We start from the raw sequence: 24483 nt of genomic DNA, 5'->3' as shown, positions 1-24483 counted from the left end.
CCTCCCGTCCCATGGACGTGGACCATCTTCCCTTCTATCAGGGAACACACACAAGGGCAGAGTTGGGACAGGACTATTGGAATCAAAGGGAGAGTTCAAAGCATATAAAATATTCTAGTATTCAGTGTGGGGCAAGCTGTAGAGGTGGACAAATAATTCAACATATATGTTGAATAATTTGAAAAGAATCACACAATGTGCTGAATTACTCAGTGAATAGTATTTGCCCAGCTTTTGTCCTCTGTAACAGAGGATAATTAGAAAAAGGGCTGGAAGTGAGAATAGTCATAGGATATCCCTAGGATTCTGCAGTTCCTTTTAGGGGAAGTTGTTTTGTAGCATTTTCTTAGGATCCCTGAGAAGGGGAGCTTTTGAAGACAGACTCTTTGAAGGCTCTTTTTTTTCTAGTGCATACATCTCTGGGACAGTGCCTCAGCACTGATCCTGCAAAACATCCCACAAAAGCATATAAAGCTCTACCCATGCAAATCACTTTGCAGGATCAGACCCTTAGTTTGGAACTCTTTCAAAGTTGAATAAAAGACTGATTTCCTGCCTACCATAGTGTGATTGTTGTGAATTATTGGGCTCTTTTCTTCTGCTGTACTTCTCTTTTAATCAATCACTCTCTGAGGGCAGGTTACACTTAAAACATGGCATCGGTGCAGTTGCACCAATGCAGCTGCGCTGCTTTAATGAAGACGTTCTGAGCTGACGGGAGAGAGCTTCTCCTGTTGGCGTAGTTAATCCACCTCTGTGAGAGGCGATAGGTATGTCAGCGGGAGAAACTCTCCTGCTGACAGAGCACTGTCTTCGCCATCACTTAGGTTGATATAACTAAATTGCTTAGGAGGTGTGGATTATTCACACCCTTAAGTGACGTAGTTATACTGAAGTAATTGTGTAGTGTAGACCAGGGCTAAGTCTCATGCCTGTGTTTTCCAGGCAAATATGCTAGCTTCCAGCTAAACCCCAGTAAGGATATTTAGAATCCAAAGCAGTGCTATTCAGGGAACGAAGGCTGTTAATAAAAACATGCCTGGAAAGTTTTATTGTGTTTTGACTCTTATTTAAGTATGGTTTAAAGTTCATCATAAAGAGAGGATGAAAAATCCCTATAGAGAGGGCAAACAGACCAGTGAGGGCTTCTTTTCTTGTTTATAACACTAGGCATGCTAGAGCTCAAAAAGTCTCAAAGCTACTAGTCTAAAGACTGAAATCATAAGCCTCAAATTTTATGTTACAATGCACCTAAACAAGCCACAGGAGAAATTTTATGCCACACTACCCTCACCTGTTCGTTTGCTAAGAGGTGTCCATCCAGTGACTTGCATGCTGCACCCCTCATCCATCTGAGGGAAATTTAAAATCAGAACATGCCCAGTACGAGGAGAGCATTCTTTTGGTGATAGTTCTGTGTTTGTGAAGGTTTTTTCAGCATGCTGAGGGGTAATGGTGGACCTCCCCCAATAGGGAGAAGATCTCCAGCCTATTAAAAGGGTGGCTAGCTCAGTTCAAGTCAGACCAGACCTATAAAATGGAAAGGACAAATCTGACAGTTTGCTGAGTATATAGCGCTCAGATAACATAGTGAGAGCAAAATATATTCCTATTATTAATATTAGAATTACCATAGTGCCTAGGACCCATAGTCACTGCCAAGGACCCATTGTGCTAGGTGCTATACAAACACAGAACAAGATGATCCCTGCCCCAAAGAGCTTACAATCTAAGTAATATATAAACAGAGGCATCATGCTAGACTAAAGGCATGTGTGTTTCTTTCCTATTATTAGAATTCATTAAAACAGTGGTTCTCAAACTTATTTGATCGGGCTCCCCTTCTTTATGACTGTAGTCATTTATGCCCCCCCACCCCAAGTACATATACCACCACCCAGCTCTGAAGGCAGGGAGGAGAGTAGTGGCTGCTGGCTGGATGCCCAGCTCTGAAGGCAGCGCCGCACCAGCAGCGGCACAGAAGGGTGGTAATGTGAAGTTTGTTAATATCACTTTTCAGAGCAGACACAGCGCCCCACTGCCACGCCGGGGCTGACAGTCAGAGCCCCGCTGCCTCAAGGTGAGGGATTGTGGGGGCAGAAGAACCCAAGCCTAGGCTGCCTCCCAGTGAGGAATTGGGGAGGGAGGAGGAGAGCCCAAGCCTGGGCTGCCTCCTTGTGAAGCATTGGGGGCGCAGAAGAGCCCAAGCCTGGCGGCCTCCCCGTGAGGGATTGAGAGGAGAGCCCGAGCCCAGGTGGTGGGGTTCCAGCGGTCAGCCCCAGCACGGCGAGGCTCCGGCCATCCCCTTTCTCCCTGCCTCCTGGTTGTGCATGGCCCTTCTGGTCCAGCCCCAGCCATAGCTCTTAAAAATAAAAAAAAAGCACAAAGCTCGTTCCTGCACCTCTCTTGGGAGACTTGCCCCATAGTTTGAGAAGTGCTGGATTAAAAAAGCAAATACTATACTGTGCCTATATTGCATCTTAAAGGTAGACAATCTGGTCTGCCTGTCCCCACCCCACCTCTACCCAATGCATGGGGCAGCCACTTATAGCTAGGAGGTGAAGAAGCTGGGGCTGCCAGCCCAAGGCAGGTGGAGCCAGCAGAGCAGGAGCACCTCTCCCTCCCCTCGGCAGGGGGACATGCTGTTTTTATTCCCTCCTTCCCCCCAGCTGGGAGGGGGACAAACTTGCAAACTCAGTCCGACCCAGGGAAAGAAGCTGGCTTCAAGGAAGTTGCCAGGGCTGAGGAGGGAGCTCAGCTGGTGCTGGAGCCCGTCCTGGAGCGTCAGATGCTGGAGCCTAAAACTGTGCTTTGTTCAGAGTTACGAACATTTCAGAGTTATGGACAACCTCCATTCTCTCCATAACTCTGAGGTTCTACTGTATATAGGAAAGGCAGATTAAGTCACAGAAGTGGAGGAACTGCACTATGGCTCAAGATTCCATAAAAAATGAGTGATGCAGACAACACAGTCAATAGAATGTGTATGGAAAAGAATCTCAAGTAATTAGAAGATATGTAGGATTATAATACCAGCTTCTGGATCAGGAAAAACATATGAGTCTGATTCTTAGCTCTGGCTGAGTAGCACGCAGGAGAGGATTCATGATAAGGAACAAAATTATGATTCACCAATTCTGGGACTGGTCAGCCCCTAGCATATGTTGGAGCAAGCTAGGGGCTGCTCTCACTTACACTTGGTTTCCTATGGCTGCGGCTGTTGTTCTAGTAACAGTGAATAACCACATATCCTTATTCTTGGACTTTCCCACTCCACCAGGAGCTGTAACGTCCCAGCATTGCTCTTAAGAAAGGGGAGCTTCCTGTTGATGTGATCCAATGACTTTACTTCCCCTTTGCATTGGCAAAGTACTGAAAAGGACCTGTAGTATTATGAAAAATTAGGTCCACTGAGTGTGTCTTGATAAGGAAGATCAAAGAGGAAACCATACCTACTACAGCAATAATAATGGGCAACTTCAGCTAAACACAAATAAACTGGTCATATCTCATGTCAGAACAAGGTTTGGAGAAGCAATAAACAATTGTTTCTTGGAACAGCTTTCTTTAAACCTGGTGAATGTGGGGAGAGGACAGTCTCAATTTAGGATTGGAGCTAGTAAAACATATTCCAGCAGAACAATTATCCATCAGAGAGATCTGATTCTACGGAATGGACATGACACCATAACACACATCATATGGAAATGAAGTTGGAGAAAGAAAAAAAAATGAACTTTTTGTAATATTTGGGAATGGTTGACTATGTTACACAATGGTTGACTACCATCACACAAGAGCCAAGAGATGGGAAAGCAAAAATGGTACCTGCTACAAAAAAGAATCTACAACATATCAAAGCATTCTTTAGTAACACTGAACCGCACACTTGTCATAAGAAAAATCCTAAATTGTTTGAAAATATAAAACAAAGAGCATATAGAAAAAGGAAGAACTGATTTGTTTTCCCAATTTAGCTGATATTTGGTATGACAGCAGTGCCACCTGCTGGTCACTTTCTGATTCATTCTGGATGTTTTATTTTGTTATGCTTCTGTATGTAGTTCCTGACCACTTCTTCATATTGTACAGAGTTCTAGTCTTCATGCAGCAGCAAATAACAAAACCAATAAATCAGGGTGGATTCATTACCAGTTACAGTTTAGGGTGTCATCTGAGCACAGTTTTCAAACAAAGCAGTAATAAAATCTCCACATCTCACATTTGGATGTTCAAATAGTCTATAAGCATCCTTTTTTGCAGTGCACATCCAGTTGCCAATTTGAGCATTCAAATGCAGAATTACAAATCATATCAAGACTTACATATTTGAAAACTAGCTCTTGAGTATGAGGTTTATAGAATGCACTAAAGCAGATGACACTGTGGGAAGGATTGGCATATGTTCCATGGGATATTTTATGCCTCCATGAACAGGTAAGATGAACTCCATGAATGGCACGTTGTCTAAGACAACTGGAGGAATAAACCTAAAAGTAGACAATACATGGGGGAAAAGTTTTTCTGAGAATATGGGCTCTCAGGCAGGGACTGTTTTTGTGTTGTTTGTTGGTACAGTAGCTAGTACCATGGGACCCTATTCCAAATGTGGGGTATCTAGGTGCCATCACAATAGAAATACGTGATAAAAAGATACTGTTTAAAAAAGTGTATGAGCAATGGACAGTGACCATTCCATCTTTACGCCACATATGGCTGCTTGTTTCCAAAACACCTAAGTCTATCCTGTTTTAATAAACTTCTCACCTCTGAAAAATGAACCTGCACAAGTGAAGCAGCATAATTTAGGCCAAAATTTTCAGAAGTGACTAATGATTTAGATGCCTTAATTTCTGGGTATCCCACTCTGAGACACCTTACCCAGGAGGCTTGATTTTCAGAGCATGGCTAATCAGCCCTTTCTGATAATAGGACCCTTTTAACCTGTCTCAAATTGGGCACATAAGTACTGAGGCATCTAAGTCACTACTCACTGTTGAAAATCTTGTCCTGACTTCACAATTTACTTCACTTACTCTTTATGGGAACCACTGTATTATGGTGGTTTGCTGTGCAGCACAGTTGGATTAGTTTCTAGAATACTGAACCATACTTTTTGAGATAAAGTACCCTAGCATTTGGAACAGTATGAGAAATTAATTTTGTAAATAAGAGTCCATTATAACAGTTTTAATTTTAAAGAGTAAAAATAAAAGTTCTGCTTAAAAATACCATGCAGTATATCACAGATAAAAGTAGAAAGGAGCTCAAGTCATTTGCAACACAGATGCCTCTAACTCCACATATTTGTCCCTCAGACTATCCTTTCTACAGAAATCAGTAAGTTTTGTTCAGTCACTGTACTGTAACTTGGGAAAAGTGTGCTTGCTAATTCTGTCCTACAACTCTTAGTGTTTCCATACAGAAGCTTTCAAGCGAATGCCGCTTCATCATTTATGAGTTCTGGGAGAACAGCAGTGCCTGGAATAGGCAAGTAATGAGATTACCATTTGCATTTCAGGTTGTTTAGAAGGTTACAAAGTAACTGCATGAAACTACTGGTATATAAAGATATAAATATCTTTCATTAATTTATTTGATCTACTTTCCAATTAAATGCCATTAAGAATGCTTCATAACAGTTCAGTTTTTTCTGCATTGAGCTTAAAACACTATTTGAATATCTATTGAAAAGACATCCAGTAGTCTGACTTGAATAGGCAGAGACTGAAGGTGGCGAGATACAGAATTAAGAGTCATCAGAATAGGGACAGTAGTTGAGTATAGAAGGAAAAAAGTAAGGGGATGAAATGATGCTGGCAGAGAGCTAATGCAGGGTGAACAAGGAGCTAAAAGGAGACAGACAGGTTGCAGTCCCACACCATACTTAAGCACATGTGTAACTTTAAGCATGTGAGTGTTGTTCACTGGTGCCTTCCTCCAAGGTTTCCCACCCCTACCACAAAAACCCAGCAGGCTTCCAGTCTCTCTTCGGGACCTTGGAAGATACCACACCCAGAGGATTTCCCACCAGCTGGGTTCCAGTCTGTAGGAGGCAGAGCATTTAGGGAAGTGGGAAAAGGTGGAGATTTTTCTCTGCACTGAGTTTTATAAAAAAGATCTGAAGGTGGAATCCATTGTTTTGGGGTTTTCTGCAGCCTAATATCCTGCTTACAGAATCTGGCCCAATGAGTTCAGAGAGGGTGCATTCACCTTCAGAAACAGTAATAAGAAGAATTGAAAAGGCACTTCAACACCATTGGAATAGACAAATTGCCATACAGGATCAGACCAAAGATCCATTTAGTTCAGTTTCCAGTATCAGATGCTGCCAAGGAAGATGCAAGAATGTCACTGTAGGCTGAGATGGGATAATGTGCCCCTCACATTAGGTCAGATCCTGGTCTCTAATAGTTAGAGATTGGCGAAAGCCGTTAAACGCGTTTAATATCCCTTCTGAAATTTTTTTAAATTATAATTATGAATTTCTGGCTATTCTTCATAGCCATATAAATATTCAGTCCTTTTAAATCTTGTTAAGTTCTCATCACCTGTATGTATACAGTCATCTCCAGATGAATTACAGCAAGACATTCCAAAGGAGTAATGTGGACTTCTTGGAAACTCCAGAACTCATGACAACTATGCAAGTACCTGGTAATTATCAAGTTTTTCCACAATACTTTACTTGCTTCAATATGAAGACTTCCCATTGACTACAATGTTCCTTATGTGGAATAACTGCAAAATTTGCCCTTATTCAACACTTTTGTAATTTTGCCTCTGTTTTGTTCTTTTTTATTTTTTCTTTTTCTTTAAACATCAAGGGTTTGTACACAGTAATACAATTGTTAAACACATCCGTAATAGGAATATACACAATACTTCCTCCTATTGGAGAAAAAGTAAGTTTATTACAAATTAAGTATTAACCTAACAAATATAGTACAGAAAATATCCAGAATATATAGAGTCACTTTGTAAATAGTAACATTCTGTTGCTTTGAACTGTTTTTGCACTACTGGTTTAAAAATATTTAGTCAGAAAATATGTTTGCTTTCTGATAAAGAGCTATATTTCAATTTAATTGCATTTGCTTGTATTACATTAACAGAAAGAGTGGTCTTAATTTACCACACAATTGTGCATATTTCCTGCAACTTTTCTCCAAACTCCATTCTGAAAAGCTGAGATGCAAAAGATTCCCAAATTATAATTAATATTATTTGTATTACAGTAGCACCTAGTACTATGTGGTATACATGCACCTTATAAGAGAAACTTCTTGTCCCAAAGTGCTTACAGTCTAAGTAGACAAGAACAACAAATGGAGCAAGCGTCATCCCCATTTTACAGATGGGGAACTAAGGCACAGAGAGATTAAGTACTTTGTCCAAGGTCATACAGGAAATCCGTAGCAGAGCTCAAAATTGAACCCAGATCTCCTATTGTAGGAGTTGGGCCAACAAGTCCCTGTCCAATGCCTAACCTCTAGACCATTTTTTCTCTCCAGTAGAGTAACTGGGCCAAATCCTGAGGTTTTTCCATCAAGCAAACTCCCATACACAAACTCCACTGACTTCAATAAGAGTTTGCCTGAGTAAGGAATGAGTAAATCCTAACCAAGGAATGCAGAATTTAGCTCAATAATTTAGTAATATAATGCACTATTTCCCTCTGCATGATAGCGTCAGACTACACTGTGCCAATGGCGGGACTGGAATTCAGTAAGGGATGGAGAACGAAGAAATAGTGGTGTTCCAATCACAGCTGGGGAACGTATGTTTAGCATCAAATCAAATAAAATATATATATCATTTATAAATGTCTAAATATAAAGATCAGTCTTAAATTTAATTTAAAACATGTTTAAGCATACACTCTGCCTTTCAAGTGGGATTTTAGTTTACAGCATTCCTCCTGATTATTACCATGGCAACCAGAGTATTGCTCAGCATGAACTTCTTGCTCAAAAAAATAATATAGGAAAGTAATATTTAGGATCTGCATAGTTTAATTTTCACAATTTATAGGTTATATTTTCTTTTAGAAATACACATACCTATGTTAAGGTTTTTTTTCAATAAGTGCAGTAATTGTAGCATAAGGATCTTCATACAAATTTGTATTCAAAGGAAAAAAAAAGCTTAAGAGAGAGCAAAAATGATGGCTGTAAGGCAATTACTATATTTTATGCAACAGTCACATACAATGTAGACTGAGACCTGTTTAAAACTCAGTGAAGAACAGAAATAACTCTGCTACTAGCAAAGTCAATTTTGTAATTGATGTAACCCAGGAAAGCCCGGCTCAGATACAGCTACTGCTTTTCTGTATGATCCTTTTTAACCCAATTTTCCAGCTGAGTTGACCAACAAGGAGATGAATTGACTTCTCCAAGGTCACATATTTAATCTGTGACTCAATAAAGATTACCCAATCCTGGAAACCTTCTCTTATGTGAGTAATCCAATTCATGTCAATAGGAATATACTCACCAGGATAAGGACTACTCACAAGAGTAAGGGGTTTGCAGGAGTGATATCTGGGATCCTCCTTGTAACAGTAGCCAGTAGATTCTGATCACTGTCATTTGACAAGGGTATCAACCTTTTGTAACCTTGACCCATGTCATGTATTAATAGATCAGTGACCAGGCCCACTTGCTCCAGGCTCTCTCTGAGGTTGACATGCACCACTTAGTACTAACTTTGATGTATTCTTCTTACCCTACATTGAAAAGGGAAGAACTCCCAGCACAATTGGAGCAACAAGACTGACACTCATGTACCTGACTTTGATGTTCATAAAGCAGGACTCTGGCCTCAGCAAAGATCAATGCTTCATAATGCATTCACAATGCTCCACCTCATTGCCTATACAATTCCAGCTGCTTAAGTGAGGGCAGGAAGATGCAGGCTGCTATTTGGACTAAGATGGACCAGAGGAATCAGCTGATTCCAAATACATTTTCACTACAGAGAAATACAAAGGCAGTGAATCGACACGGGAGGATCCAGTTCTTATGGAAATAGTCAAAGACCACTGATTTTGATTTAAAACTGGGACAGAAATCTGCAGGAATCACAACTGAGAATTTCCTGGGCCAGGTACTTTTGCCCAATGAGGCTGTTGTACCTTGCACCCTATTTTAGATCAGCTGATGAAGGTGGACAGACACTTCACTCAGCTACCCTTGCTTTGAAGGCTTTTGCGAAAGAGTACATCTTCCCCAAGGTCAATCACCAGTTATGTCCCCCATCCTTGATGCAAGAGCCTTGTAGTGGAGATGACCATAGCTAGAGGGAAGACCTAGTATGTTACTGGTACCATACCCCTGGATGCTGAGCTGTGGAATTGGGACTCATTTTGACAGTGTTTACCAAACCACTGTTGCAGCCTTAAGCATTAGACAACTAGACTTTTATAGCCAAAGTTGGGTGGATCTAAGGAAAGAAGCCTCCATTCTGGTCAATTTCCTTCTCCAATGCAAATATTGGGAATTTAAGAAGCTGGTCTATACAGGTGTAAACTATTGCACTAAAAGCTCTCTCTCCCTCCTCCACTGTTCTGCTCAGCTCCCCCAGAAACTACTCCTGGACTACCACTCTCCTCCACTGATTAATCAAGTTCTGTCCTTGCAAATGCACCTCTCCAATTATCTTTGGTAGGAACTGAACACAGAAAGACCAGCTTAATACTATTTCTTTAGACTAGCAGAGGAACAGATTATAGATAATCTATTTAGGGTTTCAAGAAAAGGCTTGGGGGAGAAGGGAGGAAGAAAGGAATACTGTAAAAATAAAATAAAGATTGGTCAGTAAATATTTTTTTTTCCTTTTCAGCTTCATGGTGGGTCCTGAACAACAACTAGAAGCTTTCATTGTGAGTTCAAGTAATGGTAAATGTTATATTTGCATTCAAACAACATCCATACACCAGGCGACAGGTGCTACAGCTAATGGACTGTGATGTAACATTGTTTATCACAGGCACAATCTTTTCCATTTTAAAATATGGAAAAATTATGTATGCTTTATATTCTCTCCTTGTGACTATTTTGGTGAAACATTTTTTACACGCTTACATAAGGGCACTTGTGGCCCTGCTAAATTGCTAGATGCGTGTGTGTGTGTGCTCAAGCCAGCCAAATTATTGTACAGAAATGTGTCTCAGAGAAATGGTCAGCGTATGTGAGTGTTAAGTACTTGTTTTGACTGGTTTTATCTTTATGTTAAATAAATAGTTACTCCAAGCTTCCAGGTTGTCTTCTTTTCAAAGAAAATGGCATAAACTTTTTAATATTCCTATTTTCATGAGTTTCTAATTTTCTGTTTTAAAATGAAGTCACGAGGCTATGTGGTGTATTCTGTGCTGGCAACTCTCTTTGCTAGCACAGAACTTCATACATGTATATATTAAGTCATTCAGAAGAGTAAAGGGCTGCTGCTTCCCCACCCGGATCAACAGAATCATAGAAATGTAGGGCTGGAAGGGATGTCAAGAAGTCATCATGTCCAGGTCCCCACTGAGTAGGGACCAAGTAAACCTACACCAGCCCTGATAGGTGTTTGTCCAACCTGTTCTTAAAAACCTCTAGTGATGGGGATTCCACGGCCTCTCCTGTAAGCCTACTACTGAGCATAACTATCTTTATATTTCACAAATTTTCCTAACATCTAAGCTAAATCGTCCTTTCTGCAGATTAAGCCTATTAATTCTTGTCCTATCTTCAGTGGACATAGAGAACAACTGATCACCATCCTCTGCATATCAGCCCTTAACATATGTGAAGACTTATCAGGTTCCCTCTCCCAGTCTTCTTTTTTCAAAATTAAGTATGTCCAGTTTTTTTAACCTTTCCTAATAGGTCAGGTTTTCTAGACCTTTAACCATTTTTGTTGCTGTCCTCTGGACTCGCTCCAATTTGTCCACATCTTTCCCACCAAGTACGGCAAGAGTGACAGTCAGAGTCCATGGTGAAGCTTTGCAGACTCCACCAACAACATTTGCTGGGAAAATTTTGTTTATAGTTTTTAAATATTGAGAGGAGAGGTGTAGTAGGAAATGTTCTTTCCCTTCCCCTCTTGAGCAAAGATGATGTGCATATCCCACAATGGCCTCCTTCCCCCAGCAACTGTTTAGGGTTCTAAAGATGTCCTCTCTCTCCAGAGAAAGTTGGGGCCTAAATCCATTTCCCACACAGCCACTCATGGGCTACGAATATTTTGCACTAGAGCCTGGAGCTAAGCATTTACAGAAAACAAGTAAACTCCAGAGCCTAGAGGCATGCCAACAAATGGAAACAGCTCTACTGCTCTAAGCAGTCAGCTCCTGGAGTGTGAGCAACAGAATTGTGAGGTATGGGGCAGCTATTGGCCTTTCCCATAAACTTGGGTGTTTTGGAGGTAATTCTAGCCTCAGCTTCGGGGTGATCCCAAAAGGTCTGAGTAGGGAGGAGAGAGAGAAAATGTGCAATATTTCAGAGAAATTTTATGTACCTTCTATTTGTATTGGAACTTGATATAAGTAAAGCAGTACATTACTTTCACAGAATTCATATCAAGTCTTATTTGGGTTCAATCAGTGCAGTCCCTTAAGTCAGAAATGAAATATTAATAAGGACCATGTACCTCTACATAATTCTACAGCTGCTAAAAAAAGTGATGGAGTCAGCCTAAAACCATTGAAAATAAGCTGAAGAAGTATTTAGACACAACATTTGAAGATGAAGAAAGGTTCATTATTGCTTTTAGAAAGTTGACATACAAGCTGACAAGTCTGTTTTAAATTATTTGCCAGAAGCTGGGAATAGGCAACAGGGGATGGATCACTTGATGATTACTTGTTCTGTTCATTTCCTCTAGAGCACTTGGCATTAGTCAGATGACAGGATACTGGGCTAGATGGACCTTTGGTCTGACCTAGTATAGCTGTTCTTATGTATCCGAAGTACAAGTCTGCCACCGAAGCTGAGAACCCACATATACAATAGAACAGCAACTCTAACTAGTGAAGTTTAATTTGCACATTCAACTGTAATATCTTGAAGTTTAGAGTTCTAGAAATCAGTGGAAGTTACATATCTAAAACAAGCCAACTTAATGAAAATTCCACCCATGGTTTCTACCACTAGTAATTTGAATTGGAGTGTCTGTCCCACTGAATGTCAATAGGACTGGTCAGAAGACATTTCCATTTCATGAAAACTTGAGATTTTGAAATGATTTTGTTCTGCTGTACAGCAAAAACAGAGTGATAGAGCGTGCCCCAGAATAGCCAAAAGCCCAGTGTTTTGGACATAAATATGGGGAGTCGGAGACTGCCATTGAAGTCCTAGCTTTGCCCAAGTTGGACCAAGGACTTGAACCGGAGTCTCCCACCTATCCACCAGGACGCCCTAACCATCAGCCTGTTGGCCATCCTGGGGTATGTTTCTCTGGTTTTGAGAAGAAATTCCATCTGAACCTGGGAATTCCTCCCAATGAGTGTTTATTGAAACCAATACTTTTCTAATTAATCATTTTCCAAGTTAAAAAAAAAAATCAAGATTCCTGACTAGCTTTATGCACGTATCAAAACTTTTCAAACTCACCCACATCCCACACTTTGCAAACTTCCTGCTGATCTCTCACCCTAATATGGATTTAATGTAAAAAAAAATTGTATTTAAATATTCAGGCAAAGTGACATTTAAAACAAGACAAATACTAAACAGTGAGGTGTTCTTATCCATTCACATCCAATATTCTACCCTAGTTAAAATAGGCATTGCAAACAAGAGAAAGCACTTGTAGGACACTGTACCTGAAGATTTTAAAACATCTACATCTTTAAAAATATGAATTCTCTTTCATGGAGGCCTCTTTCCTCAAAGACCTTTTAGTAGTAATTTCATCATTTCTGATTGGAGCTGTTTTGTCAGATAAAGTTTCAACTATATTTTGTTTTGGGTAGAGAGGGTTGGGAATGGAGCTAAGAAAGTATGTAGCACAATTTGGGATAGATTACACACTAGGAAGTAGTTCTTTAATCACAGTACTTCAGAATTAAACTTAAGAAAGCATTTGGGATATCAACATTTCAAAGATATTTCCACAAGATGTATGATAATTTTACAAGAAAAATATGCTCTCATTAAGACCATCTGTCCTTCCCTTCTGCATGTTTAAGACCAATTGCCAGGAAAATAGACAGAAGTAAAATGCAGCCCATCCTTTCCACCTGCAGTACAATTTCAAGTATATTATAGAACATGTCAGTACTGACTGAGTTACTTAGACAGGTACAGATCATTAACTACAGCAATTAACAATTGGTCTGGTTTCCTATTTTGATCGAGTTGGTTTGCTCATCCTTAGCTTTAATTAGTAGATTTAAGAATATGCTTTCAGGTTAGTGAGAAAATTTCCTTCTTTGTTAAGCAAAGGCAGGCTGTGTCATCACTGGGATAGAATAAATCCACAAGCCTTCAGGAAGTGATGTCAGTTGAGTTGATGGCTGTGTTACCAATAATCTGGTGCTCTGATATTGTGCTTGTGTGCACATAATACATCATTTAAGGGTTACACGTTAAGGAACATCTTTTCACACAACTATGCTCTCTAAATTCTGGTTAAAATGGTCTCCATGAAGTTTCAGTGTTCTGTTCCTTTCTAATGGATAAGGTAATCTGTTCTAGAATTGAACAGAGTCAAATGCCAGAGATAGAAAAATTCTAGTAAATCAAGTAATCAGTCTTCCTACCACTGCAAAATTATTCCCCATTTACTAATGATATAACCAACCACTAATCTACAATTGATAACATTTAAGGAATCTCAGCACTAAAAGAGTTTGAGATAGAAGGGATGAGAGTAAAACTGGAATTGCCTTCAGCATTAGCTGTAGGGTTGCTACTGGGAAGAACATACCTCTAACCCCCAATTATAGTTGAGCTATTTTAGTCTTTTGTAAATTTAAGGCTTTCAAATTGATGTACTGTGTGTTTCAAATACAAGCGTACAAACAGATCACACTCACAAAATATTTTAATTGACACACATAAGGGACATTAAAGAATTACAATGATTGTCTGAAACTGCTGCTGTATGTACAGAAACAAAGATGACAAACACCAAAAGAAAATCCAGGACTTTTTTGGCAACCTTATTTTGCATAGTTTAGAAAAGATTAAGACAACTGAAAAGCTAATCACATCTTTAACAAATTTAACTTTGCAAATTTTTAGTACTATTGCTCTAACGATCTAACCTTCCTCTGGTTCAATTTCTAGTTCAAATTTATCCTTTGCTAGAAAAAAAATGGATTCTAGAAAAATCCAATTTCAGGAGTGAAAGGATTAATTTCAGCCTTACTGCAGTTCTGAGTACAGAAGCTATTACAAGTAGCTAGACCAAAATAATTTTGTATTATTCTTGAAGTTAGTCAATTTAGAGAGTTATATTTGCATATATAAACAATACTGTACATTATTAACTAAAAGGCTTTCAGAGGCTTCTTTTCATTATGCAATCCTTATTTAAGGAAACAGCTATAAGTAGTATGCACTTCCAACAAGGATTCTTGGAATTTTTCATTGTCACCACTACCCATTTCCACTTTGGAAACATCAGTACCATTGGATGACACTATTTAGTATTGCATTTCCTGAAATCCACTGCCCTATCGACAGCTCCCCTGTATAGTCAACAATCATTAGGGTAGATATTCTAGTTTTATGGAAATTGTGCTGCCTTTCAATGAAACCAAAACATCAAGATATTAAACATCTTGAAAGAAACTAGTCGTATAGCCACAGAATGCAAAAGGTCACTGAGCGCCACTGTGAATTACTGAAAAGCAATCAAAGCCAGTTTCAAAATTCAAGAAATAATACACTTACATACATCCAAGTCATGTTTGAGAATTACTACAGCTTGTGTTTCTGTTCCATTATTACAGCTAATGAAAATCTGAACATTGCAAACAAAATCTGAGTCAGAAATACTGGTTTAAAGTTGGTGGTTCTACAAATGTTGAAGTTGATTTAGCGAACCAAAGTTTGTCAATGTTGAAAATACTTCTGGCTTTTGATAATTGAAAAAACAAAATTTACATCCATTGTAATTTGTTTACATTCTACTGGCATTCTTGATTAATGACCAGGGATTTTAAGCATTTAGGCACCTAGGTGCTTCTGTAAATTCCACTAAGCACCTATCTGCATCTTAAGGCACCTAAATACCTTTAAAAATCTGGCCCTTAATCCACTTCATTGTTAGCTGTCCAAAAGATGGATTTCTTATCTTCAAAAGGACCTGTCATTTCTTACATAAGGCAATAAAATAGTTTTCTTCTGTAAGATAAACAGACTCAAAAAATTACTTCAAAGTTTGAAATGTCATTTAAATATTTACATTACACACAGCAAGTTAAATCTCACTGAATTGTAACAGAGTATTCATAATGAGATAAGGACTAAACATGTAAGATTGTAAGAGATAATAAGAATTACAGGTTAATTAAATGCCTCAAATTGTGGCCTAAATTTTTAAAAGCAACTGGTCATGGTAAACCCAATCTGAGGTACTTTAATAGAACCCAATTATCAAGAAGGGCCAAGCACTCACCCTCTAAAAATAGGGTCTCTTTAAAAAGACATCATCAAGATGAAGACTCAAAAATTACTAATCACTTGAAAATTTAGACCAGTATTCAACTACACTTGAGCAGCAGTTTGGAAATATTCTAAATATAGGATCCTCAACAGCTATCTCAGAAGGTGCTTACCATCCACTACTGATGCATGAAAGCCAGTAACTGGTAGAACCCAGAGGAGTCGACTTCCCCAGTATCCGGGGGAGTGTTCAACCCCTGTACTGCTCCAGGCCCTACACCTTCCTCCAAATCCTTCCTCGCCTCTTCCTGCCCCCTCCTTCCCCTCTCCCCCAGTGCCTCCTGTATGCCACTGAACAACTGATCGCGGCGGGCGGAAGAAGCTGAGATGGAGGGGGAGAAGCTGATCAGTGGGGCCTACCAGCAGGCAGGAGGGGGGGGAGGGAGGAGAGAGAAAGAGGAAGGGGGAGGAGCTGATCCATAGGGCTGCCGGTGTGTGCTAAGCACTCACAATTTTTTCCCCCCTCCGTGAGCGCTCCAGCCCCAGAGCATCCACGGAGTTGGCACCTGTGGTAGAACAAATCAATCTGTTTTGATCAAATGAAAAAAATGCAACCAGTAAATAGTTCCCATCTAGGACAGTATGCTGAAATAAATCCATAGACAAAAGCGCTACTGGCAAAGCTCCAGAAACACAAGACTGTGTACAACTTGCTACCAATACAGACAGCAAGATAGTATTATAAAGAGAGACTTTAACAGAGATAGTAATAGTGATTTATAAAAGGAATAAGATACCACAACAACTAACAGTACAGTGGGTAGTCTTGGAAATGAATGGCAAGGAAAAGGAACATTGGGTTCAGTACAGAGACTGGTTAATAATGAAACTGAACTAGGATCTCGGCATTGGTGTAGCAGACACAGAAAATTCCATGACTGCCCACTTAGAATCACAGAGAACTTGTGAGCCTAGCTAATTCTGCCAATAGGTCTTAGTGACCCTGAAGGTTAAAATCTAATATTGAAATACAACAAGAAATACTTCCAAATGAGTTGCTGTATCAGTGGTAGAGAAAAAACAAACAAGTTTATGTAGAGAGCTTCAGTCCAGTCCAGATAACAGCCAGACTTTAAAAGTCAGCTTGTGAAGTAGAGTCTTACTGAAATGGACTTTGCAGAAGGAAAAAAGAATATCTGTAGCACATCTGGCAAGTGTGTGAAGTCATGACATCACCATCACCACCTACTTGTTGTCCTACTTTTTGTCTTGTTCAATTTCTAGTTCAAATTTATCCTTTGCTAGAAAAACTAAAGTGGAACAGATTCAGAACACCCTCACAGATTTTCATCCGTATGTTAAAACTAGTACTTGCGCATACAAGAATTGTAGTGGATCTATACAATTAACATACCTGAGAAAGCAGTAGGTAAAGGTTTCTATCACTTTGCAGGAATCCCTTTTAAGATTTAAGTACTCTTATTTCTAATGAAAAGGAAGAATTACTCTGACAAACAATACTAAAGGCCTTTAAGATGTGTTCAGCACGTGCAAACCTAAATAAAGCTGATCTGTAAGCAGTCTCTTCTTTCCACCTTCCATCTCCATTGTTTGCACTATTGCGCATTGTTCCACAGCTAAACTTAGGCCCCGATGATGCAAGGAGCTCTGTACCCACAGATCCCACACATGAGTTGATCCTACTGACTTCAATAGAGCTCCTTGCTAGGGTACATGGTTTATACAGAGCTCCTTAAAGGATCATCTTTAGGTATGTCAGCAATTTGGACAGGTGTTGTTTTGTATAGCTCGCCTGGCACCGTGTATTAGCAGAATTTTTCAGCAAGACACTAAACTTTGGACTGTTGAAACAGGTAGGCACACAAAGTTTGTTTCATTTTTGGAAATAAGATTGCTTAGAAAAATAATGTAATCTGGTAATCAGTGACCATTTGAGGAAATGTAAGTTAATTTACTCAGCAGAAAATACTACAGTTAAGTTTGAAGCAGTTTTTGCAATAACGTATACCTGTTAACTTTAAAAGATGCCTTTGCAGGCACAGAACTTTGTTCTGTCCAAAATGGACAAAATCTTTGAGCAAACTCCCACTAGTCAAGGGTGGCTGAAAACAGTTAGAATTCTACTCCAAAGACAGATAGCTGTAGTAGACCACGACTCTTGAAACCAGGCTCCCAAAAGGAGTCTTCCATGTTCAAGTCTGAGCAGCTTGCTCCAGTAGAAGGTACTGCACACTATCTTGAAGTAAAGACATAGTGCCACTGATATTCAATTATTTTCCAGTAAGAAGCTGGAAATGCATTTCCCCATTGTATGTATAGTTTAAAGAGATTTAGAACCAACGACCGAAGGGATGTGAGTAAGTGATACACCACAGCTAAATATATGCTGACCAAAAATGGCTATAGGTAAATAGTCTCCTCCTGAAAGAAATTCGGAGAGAAATCTCTACTCGTAGACTAGAAAGTTCCAGGGATCAGTCTACAGTTAAGTAGCGTCACAAAACTATCAATGGAAAAAACAAACCAGTTGCAGTTGAAAGGGATCAATGTTTACTTTTTCAAGGTGCATAAGTCTTGTTTTTAAAATAAAGGAATAACAAAAATAATATAGAAACCACAAGAGCTGACTTTTCTTTTTCCCAGGGGTGCTCCACCCCCACTCCACCCCTTCCCCCGAGGCCCTGCCCTCACTCCACCTCTTCCTGCCCCTCTGCCCCCTCCCACAAAGCCCCCCGCCTACTGCTCTCCACCCTCCCCCGAGTGCCTCCCACCAGCTGCCACACAGCAGATCAGTGGCCAGCCCGGAGTCTGCCGAACAGCTGTGGATTGTGGGTGCTGAGCACCCTCTTTTTTTTTATTCCATGGGTGCTTGAGCCTCCAAAGCACCCACGGAGTCAGCGCCTATGATAGAAACTTAAGAGAAACCATTCAGAAATAAACTAGGGTACTGTATTGTTGGATTCTGGGTACTGGTTCTCCGACACCAACAAATGAAGCCTTAAACTTGTCAAGACAAAAAGTAAGCGTACATGGAACTCATTGGTGTTCTACAAGTCTCCTGACCAGAAGCAGACCAGATATTGGCTGCAGAAGCAGGCATTCCTTCTGATTAGATAAGCAGTGACATTGCAGCCTACTAAGCTGTAGCAAAAAGAAATGCAAGTAGTCATTTAAACATTGTTTTCTTGGATACAAAGCCCAGCCCACTGAGCACTGATTTCAGAAGAAAAATTCCAAGTGGATCTCCTGGAGATAGGCATGTGAACCAAGTAAAATAAAAAAGAGTTCTATAACCTTTGAAGAAATTCAAAGATGTCTCCATATCTCTGAGGAATTTTGTTTAAATTGTCACTATGGTAAACAGCAGCAGTCACCACCACCAGAAAGCATCCATGTGAAAGATGTGAGTTCACAAGAAGAGGGGGGACCCTCCCATCAGTCTGTAAGGATTACAATGCTCGTAAGACAGGGCTTTAATGCTTCAAATCCTGCAAAAACCCAGGTATTGATGAGAAACTGGTCTACCTTAAATAGGTCAAAAAACAAAACAGCTGCCAAATATACCTTTTGTGTGTGTGTGTGGGGGGTGTCTTATATACTCTATTACAAGAGAAAGACAAGCAGTTTGCTTGCAAATGGATAGAGAATATTCTTGCAGAACACAGCCTGCTGTACAGTGCCCGGAAACTCATGCCAAGCAACTTGACAGAGTTTTCACCCCTGATTACAAGCAAGCTTCACAAGCTTTGTTCTCTAGAGACATAAGCAGAAAGAGGAACCCTAGGCTTCTAGACAGAAGTGCCCTGATTCTGGAGTGATATGGGCAAAACTCAGTTCACTAACACAACATCCCACAGAGAGCCGCAAGATTCGAATGCGCCTCCAGGTGAAGGCTCACAGCCAAATGTGTCTGGCCGCAGCTTATCTCACTGTCACATCAAAAAGACAGCATTAGTTGGTGCTAGGCTGTCTCCATATAGAGAAAGCTCCTAAAAGTAACCAGTCTCTTCTAGGACAGAAGAGGCATACGCAGGACTTCTTCCACAACTTTAATTTATGGTCTCACAAAAATGAAAGCTCTCAGAACAGCATTGCAGATAGGTTTTGTTAAAGGCAAATCCAGAACTATGTAATCAGGTGATGTTGAACTGTGTCCAGAAAGTCTTGCCCCAGCTATAGAAGCCTCCACCACCAAATATCACAAAAAACTTCAAGAAGCCAGTATTAAGAGCTTGGGTCCCAGAGTTTATCAGTCTGTGTCTTGACAGTATGCAGAAACTGTTGCATGTTCTTTGCTGACTGGAAGATGATTGGTACTTGCATCTGAACTACAAGAGAAGTCATCTCCAGGTTCTTCAAAAATACCCCACTGTAGTACTGGATGGTTTCTTAACTAGAATGGCCACAGCATTCTCTAGGGAGGATGTGAAAAATCCATTCCTCCTCTACCGTAGCACAAATTCATTTGGCATCCAGAGAGTTTCCCCAACTCCTGGTGTCCAGGTGGTACTCTCTGATGTCCTGCTCACCATCCACTTCTTCCCCAACAGGCACAGAATGAGCTGAATTTATGCAGGAATACTGACCATCAGAGCAGAGCTGAGCCGGTGTTAATTCATGGATTTAATGCAAAGGGAATGCATAGTTGTTCTACACTCCAACAAGGTGGTATATTAAGGCACTTAAGGCTAAGTCAGAACTAGGTATTATTACTATTACTATAATTATTTAAAGGTGCTGGATACCTTGACAAAAATGGTCTATCCTAATTTGTACAAGACTTTCTACTTGAATACCATTTATACCAGTTTAAGGTAGTGTTTGAATAGGTATCTGAGGATACCAAGAAAAAGTTTGGGTTCTTAAACCATGGACTCATTCTCACAAAAACATGACCAATTCATTGTTTGTAAATGGGGAAAGCGTTTGAAGAGGAAAGTTTGCTCCAGAACAACAATGGAGAGAGAGAAATATTCAGTATGAGTAAATAATGACTACAGAAAAATATTTGAGAGCTGAGAAATTCCCAAATCGCAACACTTTTAGATCAAACTGGGCTATGCAAGTTTAAGATTGACTTTTTTTTTTAAGTTGCCAACAGCAAGAAGAGATTAGTATACCACACCAAACTGAAGATATAGTCTATAGCTATTAAAAAGGAAAGCTGAAGCAACATGGCTAAGAAGTCAAGCACAGTAAATTTCAACGAGATTAAGACCTCAGCCATTGTTAAGAGGCAACAAAAGGAACTGACAGATGGAAGCACTATGGAGCACCATAGTTATTCCGTCATGATAAAATGCCAATCCAACTGGGGACTCAAGGTGCAATAGTAATAATGTTATTACTGTATCATGTACCTGTGCAAACAGATTTTTTAAAAGTTAAACTTTGCTCAGTCAACATGGACAGTTGGCGACCTGCAAGATTGCTTTTCACTGCTTGGTTTAAATGGCAAGAATACACTTACTGGTTTTTCAAGTACAATAGGATGATCAGGAAGAAATTCCGGCTTCTTTTGAGAGAGTGAAACACTTGAAAGCTTTAAGAGGAAATCCCTGCTGTATTTAATTCTTTCTGCAAACACAGGATTATACACAAACAGATTACTATAAAGTTATTTGTTAAACAGTGATGTTTGCAAAGCAGCTTAAATGCTGGCATTTCCCAATTTTTGAGTGCTTGACTTTTCTAAGGTTTCAGAGTAGCAGCCGTGTTAGCCTGTATCCACAAAAAGAAAAGGAGTACTTGTGGCACCTTAGAGACTAATGAATTTATTTGAGCATAAGCTTTCGTGAGCTACAGCCAAGTGATGCATCCGATGAAGTGAGCTGCAGCTCACAAAAGCTTATGCTCAAATAAATTCGTTAGTCTCCAAGGTGCCACAAGTACTCCTTTTCTTTTGATTTTTCTAAGAGTTTTGTGTGTGAAAAGAGAGCACTTTATATTGCACATGCACACACACCTACTCTTAAAAGAGCGGGTTTGGAAGGACTAGCTGCTTCAGGTCATTACTAGTGAACTACAAAGTATTTCATGTATAGATCACCAGTTTTAATCCAATACCGCTCAGGAGAGATTGAAGTTACTGCTAAAAATGGATGTTTCAGGGTTCCTATACAAAATGAATTTGGTGGATCTCAGTTCCAGATCTTACATCACAAACTCCCCTCCCATAATTTGCACTAACTAGCATACTGTGCAGAGACACCCAGAACTAGCCATGGAGACTGATCTACCTGTTAATGCTAAGGGAAATTCCTCCAGATCAGTGTTAAGACATGCTCTCAGGGCAGTATGTGTAGTAAGCCTGCCCTGCAGTTAAATTGAGGACTACATTCACCAGGGCAACCAAGCTGATGCCTTAAACCACCATGAATTTAAGAAATGAACTTACATTCAACCTTGCAAACACATAAGTGTAATGAGGTAGTTCACATGAGTGTAATGCATGCAGCTGCACAAATATTGATAGCTACGCTTGGGGCTTGTCTAACTGGGATTTTGTTTTGTACTGTTATGGCTACACTAATGTAGCCTCATTGGTGCAAACTTACCACATCTGTGCTCGTCAGCTATGGCACCAATTCAGCTATATGAATATAGCTATACCATACAAACCTTTAAATCCAAACAAGCCTCCCAATGGAGTTTTCCTGTAGTTATGGCAAGGTCAGATGACACTACCAGAGTTTTAAGTTTACTGTACTACTTCTACATCAAACTAGCAAGGTTCCAAAAGCCTGGCTCCTTCACATAGCCAAATCCACATACGGGAGGAAAGCATCACCTCTAAGCAATGAATGATATCTGGAACAAGCATATATACCTTTTCAGAGTTCATATTTTCCCTTTTACCTTGGAAGCAGATAATTCAAACATTGATCTACATATAAACAAATATTCCTGAGGGCATTCTGCACCAAAAAGTTAAAAATTCTGCACACAATATTTTAAATTCTGCAAATTTTGTCAAATAAATGTGGAGGCTCCAGCATAGCATTGGAGAGCACAGGCCGCTGGCTGAACAGAGGTAGGAGATCACTGTGCAGTTCCCCCCGGGACACAGACTCAGTGGTGAGGCTGCACCCAACCCTGACATAGCCTAAGGACTGTGCCTGCTCCAATAACACCCCAGGGCCCTGCCCCTCCATGCCAGGTGCACCAGGTGTGGGCAGGCAGGCTGGCTCAGCAAGGTACGATCCAAGTGTGGAGGGGCTTAGTGTGGGGGGGATCCAGGTGTGGGTTGAGAGGGTTCTGTGGGGGGCAATCTGGGTGTGGGCGACTCAGTGGGGAATCTGGATGCACAGGGGCTCATTAGGGGCTTCTGGGTGCAATGATAATGTGACTCTGCAGAGGGGTCCAGGTGAAGGTGGTTGGAGCTCAGTGGGGTGGGGATCTGGGTGGCTCATCGGGGTGGTGCAGGGGATGTGGGAATCATCAGGGGCGGGGTGTTCTGAGTGTGTGTGGGGGGTAAGGCTCGACAGAAGGGTCTGGGTATGAGGGCATCTGGATGCACAGGGGTTGGGCAGATGTGGGAGCAGCTCCCTGTACAGGGATCCCTCCCCCTGCAGCTGAGGAGTGATGGGCAAAGGAAGCAGCGGGAGGGAGATTTTGCAGAGCTTCCTGCAGCTGGGTCTGACCCAGCCCCAGATGCCGTGCAGGGGATGTCATCCTCCCTGAACGCACCTGAGACTAGCAGCCGTGCCTGGTGCAGGGTAGGAGCCAACAGCTGGGTCTTCCCCAGTCCCACCCCCTGCCCCACAGTGATTTACCTCTCCGTCAGCTGCCCTGGGCACCCAAAACATACAGCTGGAGAAGGTTGTATGACCGCTTGTGGCTTCCCTTTGCTTCCCCATCAAAGTCATTTTTCTGTAGGGACGCAAAGAAATCTGCGGTGGACATAAATTCTGTTCATGGGCAGTGGCGCAGAATTCCCCCAAGCGTAAAACAAAGCTTACCTTTCTTAGTTTTAGACTCTTGCCACTCTGGCTGACTAGGGATCACAGTTTGATTTAAGGTCTGCATTCCAGTAGCCTCATACCACTAAAACAAGGAAAGAAGAACATGCAATTTATTCAAATTTCATAAGCGTGTCCAAAAATGCATCATCAGATGCTGGAATCTCCTTCTGACAAACTGAAACGATCAGCAAAAAAAAAAAAGAAAAAAAAAAAGCAAAGTTATATTGTTTCAAGTAAATCTGCAGTGATTAGTTTTGATACAATAATCAAGTTTGCTTTAAGGTATGAAAGTCATGGACAATCCACAGCACTGTCTAATTCTGGAATTTGTTCCCTTGTCAGTAAGGTAGGTTTTGGGGAGATGGGTTCTTCCCTCTAGGGTACACTCCCGGCTAGTGTAACCCACACACCTCCTGGGTGTGGCATTCTGTCCCATCTAGTGGCAAAGAGAAAGAAAATGAGTCTGCTCTACAGCAGTAGAGGCTCATGCACTAAGCTCCAGAGGCCCCAAGTTCGATCCCACCTGACAACTAGTGTCTATCAGCATTACAAGTGGAGGCTCGTCAGGGATTTCTACTGGGAAGTCTCTGAAGCTCAGGAGGCACTTCCTCAGCTAGGGGAAGTATGTAACCCACATACCTCCTGGGTGTGGTGTTCTGTCCCATCTAGTGTCACTGAGACCAGAGAGAGAGATGAAATTACTCTGCTCTACAGCCTAAGCTAGGAGTCAGCTGGCTTTTAGCTCATGCTGTAGAGGCTCATGTACTAAGCTCTAGAGGTCCCAGGTTCAATCCTGGCCGCTAACGACTGGGGTCTGTCAGCATTACCCTCATTCTTCACAGCCAAGACACAGGGCCGCCCTTACCCTTACGCAAAGTATGCGGCTGCGTAGGGCACCA

The 24483-nt window shown here is 40.8% G+C and overlaps 2 protein-coding genes across 7 annotated transcripts in view; one reads left to right on the top strand and one right to left on the bottom strand.

Moving 5' to 3' along the window:
- Positions 1-10256, top strand: part of NECAB1 (N-terminal EF-hand calcium binding protein 1) — a 120875-nt gene extending 110619 nt beyond the window's left edge. Inside the window, exons 11-13 of the mRNA XM_073330609.2 lie at positions 5413-5490; positions 6566-6657; positions 9847-10256. Of these exons, the coding sequence (XP_073186710.1) occupies positions 5413-5490; positions 6566-6657; positions 9847-9875 (199 nt within the window). The 3' untranslated portion in view covers positions 9876-10256. The remainder of the gene's footprint in view (positions 1-5412; positions 5491-6565; positions 6658-9846) is intronic.
- Positions 1-24483, bottom strand: part of C2H8orf88 (chromosome 2 C8orf88 homolog) — a 68198-nt gene that overhangs the window by 25289 nt on the left and 18426 nt on the right. For 4 of the 6 annotated variants that reach the window (XM_073330613.2, XM_073330614.2, XM_073330612.2 and 1 more), the window contains 3 exons: positions 23582-23666; positions 21091-21197; positions 19657-20182 (listed from right to left, as the gene is read on the bottom strand). In XM_073330613.2, coding sequence (XP_073186714.1) covers positions 20066-20182; positions 21091-21197; positions 23582-23666 — 309 coding nt within the window. In that variant the 3' untranslated portion in view covers positions 19657-20065. Of the gene's footprint in view, positions 1-19656; positions 20183-21090; positions 21198-23581; positions 23667-24483 lie in introns of those variants that run through there. The other 2 variants (XR_012157138.2, XM_073330615.2) reach the window with 1 other exon arrangement.

The sequence above is a fragment of the Lepidochelys kempii genome, chromosome 2 (assembly GCF_965140285.1).
Source record: "Lepidochelys kempii isolate rLepKem1 chromosome 2, rLepKem1.hap1, whole genome shotgun sequence".
Lineage (NCBI taxonomy): Eukaryota > Metazoa > Chordata > Testudines > Cheloniidae > Lepidochelys > Lepidochelys kempii.
The sequence above is the reverse complement of the archived record's forward strand: the minus strand, read 5'-3'. Positions and strand labels throughout refer to the sequence as shown.